Source organism: Miscanthus floridulus, chromosome 8, assembly GCF_019320115.1.
Source record: "Miscanthus floridulus cultivar M001 chromosome 8, ASM1932011v1, whole genome shotgun sequence".
In the NCBI taxonomy this organism is placed as follows: domain Eukaryota; kingdom Viridiplantae; phylum Streptophyta; class Magnoliopsida; order Poales; family Poaceae; genus Miscanthus; species Miscanthus floridulus.
Window position 1 is genome coordinate 90,989,921 of NC_089587.1, and position 3,531 is coordinate 90,993,451.

General features: G+C 47.8%; 1 protein-coding gene across 1 annotated transcript; it reads right to left on the reverse strand.

The window, feature by feature from the left end:
* Window positions 1–1,185: 1,185 nt before the first annotated feature.
* On the reverse strand, window positions 1,186–2,702 carry LOC136472914 (uncharacterized). The gene is made up of 3 exons (XM_066470615.1): window positions 2,065–2,702; window positions 1,817–1,957; window positions 1,186–1,697 (listed from the first exon to the last, which is right to left on the reverse strand). Exons 1-3 carry the CDS (start codon window positions 2,275–2,277, stop codon window positions 1,536–1,538), a joined length of 516 nt encoding a protein of 171 aa, XP_066326712.1. The 5' UTR covers window positions 2,278–2,702; the 3' UTR covers window positions 1,186–1,535.
* Window positions 2,703–3,531: the final 829 nt, after the last annotated feature.

A 3,531-nucleotide genomic window follows, 5' to 3' on the forward strand; every position in this document is an offset into this window, starting at 1 on the left:
GATTCTATGGATCAAACAGGATGGTCAGACTAATTAAACAGTAAATTAAAATTTTGAACAGTTTTTTATTTTATCTGATCTATATAAAAGTATCTCTATAATCCCTGACGAGGCCTAGCATATGACAAAAGAGGTCTATCATCATAATCATCGCCAGCAGACAGGCTAATCTTTGACACGTTAATCGGCAACTAACTCCGTATTGACTTTAATAAGAGATTAGAATTATAATAATACATGGATAATATGAAAACTAAAATTATGATATATTTACGTCTAAATATTTATGTGCTTTGCAATGAGAAAAAAAACTACCAAGGCATATATTGTTACCAACATTAACCTATATTATAAATGTCATAGTTATCATAAAAAATTATATAATTGAAACTAAAAAAAGTAAAAACATAAATAGATATTTATTATTCTCGTCGTCGTCTATCATGAATGTTTGAGAGCTTTTCTCCGGTTGCCACGTGTGGGTATGTTTGTTACCTAATATTAAAGATCCAAAATTTTATCATATTTCTTTGTCCAACTCCCCTAACTATCTAGATAGTGGAGAGTTTTTTTTTCTGTCCCGCTTGTTTTACTTGATTCGCACTTATGATCCATACTCATACGAGTTATAACAACCTGTGTCTAAAGGTTATGGATACAAGATCCCATTTCTAATATGTACTGGGTCACGTCCTTTGTATCTTGTATGTGACCCAGACTCATGACCTACACTCATAGGCTCTGTTAGCTTCGCTGAAAAAAATAAGCCGAAACACTATTCCGGCTGATTTGTTGTGAGAGAAAAATACTATTCCAGCTAAAAAACAAGCTGAAAAAGATGGATTATAAGATAAGCGAACATGGCCATACGAGTTAGAACAAATCTCCTCTAGCAATGATATGGAGTTCGATTTCTGTACGTATTGAGTTTCATTGCAACGCACAACCACGTTTACTAGTATTACGCACAACCACGTTTACTAGTATTTCAAACATAGGGAAATAGCTTATTCATGATTTGATTTTATACAATGTTCGTGTTTAACATGCAGCTCATGGATTATTTTCTTTTTATATGATGTTTGCGTTTAACAAGTAGGGGAAGGCCCCGGCTCAGCAGGCCTCGCTGGGAAGGCCCAAGCTTAACAGGCCTTGCAAGGGCAGCGATAAAAGGCAGTGGCACATAGGAGTGCAGCAACCTTGTGGCCCCAACTGAAGCTAGGCAGGTATAATGCTCTCGGATCTGACCCTTGTGATGAAGCCGTTCAATACAATAAAAACTGTAGGGTCCATGGAGGCATGGACCACAACTTGGTGGGCTATCTCAGGGGCATGTGGCCATGCTCAAGAATTGTTCCTTTCAGAAGGCCCTTCACTCGGTGGGTAGTAGATCGAATGTGCTCAATACTCGTACACTGATGCCGTGAAGATGTATTGCTACCAACATTTTGATCCAACATGTGCTGAAATATACTAAGATCTTGATGTGAATCACATGCCCTGATACTTGCGTTGCGAGAGATGTTCGCATTTATTCAGAGCTTGCTGCTTGTGTTCCTCTTTGTTGTCCCGAGAGGTGCCATCCACTGCCTGCAGGTTGCCACCAGCTCGCCAGACTCTTTCTTCCGCACCTCCACCGTCACAGCCGCCAACTTCCCCTTCCGGCCCACCACTCGCCCGTCCATCTCCACCTCCTCCTGCAGTTGAGGCCGGCCGGAGCAGTGACGCAGAATCAGGTGGCGTTGATAAAAATGGAAGATTTGGTGTGGTGTGTGTTACTGTTGACCATGCCGTGGTGTACGCACGCGGCACGTACTTCGTGATGGGCGGGCGAGAAGTAGGACAGGCCGTACTGTACGGTGAGCACGTCCTCGCCTAGCGCCGTGAACACCGCCGCCGCGCACACGTTGTCCGCCGCCGTCGCAATGGCCCCGGCGTGCCACCTCCCCTCCGCGTCCTGCATGCGCGCGCGCGCGCGTGAACAAGAAAGCACCAGGTCAGATCCGGGCTCAGAGAGCATCCAAGACGCGCGTTCGCGTCGGCAGGCAAGGCAAGGCAACGCACGGTGAGCGGCGCGCGCACGCGGAGCGAGCAGACGACGAGGCCGGGCTCGGCGAGCGAGACGCGGGCGCCGGCAGTCGCGAGCGCGGTGAGCGCCTTTCCCCCGCTAGCTACGGCGGGGTGGACGTGGCCTTCGCGGTCGACGCTGACGTCCTCCAGCCACTTCCTCGCGGTGGCGGCCAGCCGCAGCGCCCGCGTCTCGCCGGCGTCGCCCATGTGATCCCGCGTGCCGGCCTTGTCGTCCACTCGTCCTCGGCTGCCGGAATCACTCTAGCTCCTTTATTGAGTTGCTCCAATTTCTCGATCTAGCTAGACGTCGTGTGAAATTATTAGCTAGCTACCAAAAGGTGCGCGGTGCGCCACGTACGTAGAGATGCCCCACTGAGCACCCGCAATGCCGTGTCGTGAGAGGTAAAGAATCATCCATGCTTGCAAGCCGTGGAGCGATGCCTGAGCAATGTATGCTGATCTCGACGCTTCAACTTGCCTCGATGCTCGGTGTTGCCCGGTGTAGGTGCGTCGGACACATGGGCGGCCAAGATTGTTGGAATACTACTGAGAACAGAGAGAGCTCAAAAGATGGAGAACATGTCTTTTTTTCCGGAGTTACCTGGACTTCCCATCCAGGTGCTTAGCATCGGACGATGTAAATTCCTGCTGAAATGTTAATATGACGATAAATAAAAATCCTGCACCATGCTTATCTGCGCATGCTTCCTTCCTGTGGATTCAGCAGTGTCTTATCCTCTTTCCTGCTCTCGTTTCACAAACACAACATTATCCTCTCCCCTACTGCTTCTCCTCCCATCGATGCCGGTGCCTGAGCCGACGAGATTTGCGACGTGGAGGCGAAGGGACTCGCCTCGCAACTCGTGCCCATGCTCAAGATGCGCAACCATCGGAGAGCGCGGCAAAAGGATCCGGCGGGCGGCGCATGGTTCGACGACGGTGGGGCCTGTGCGCTCAACAGCGGACGCCATGGTGGCTTGGAGGATCCGCATGTCACAAGTGATCTGACCAAAAGTGATTTTGCAACACGAAGCAATGCGAGATGCAACATCAGAAGTTATCGTTTGTAACAACGAGAAATATATGATAAAATAACATCATACGATCCCATCAGATTCTAAGAAAAACGAATTCCTGCTAGAACAAACGGTGATGTTTCATGCAACATTCGATCGGAATCCCTTTTTTTGTAAAAGGGAGACTTTACAATTCAGCTATTGAAACATCCGATAATAACTCATGCAACAACAAAAAATACTAATGCAACAAAGAAATATTACTTGTTGCAACATCGGAACAAAAGCTACTGCAACATTAAATTCATTCATCTACAACATGAAAGTGTTGCCTTCACGAAGTCAGCCGGCGAGGAACGATACCCCCATGGTGTCGGTGTTTCGGACCGGGGGTCCTCAACCGACTAGTGAATTTATTCTGCGTGCTCCCGATTCCGGATGGTGG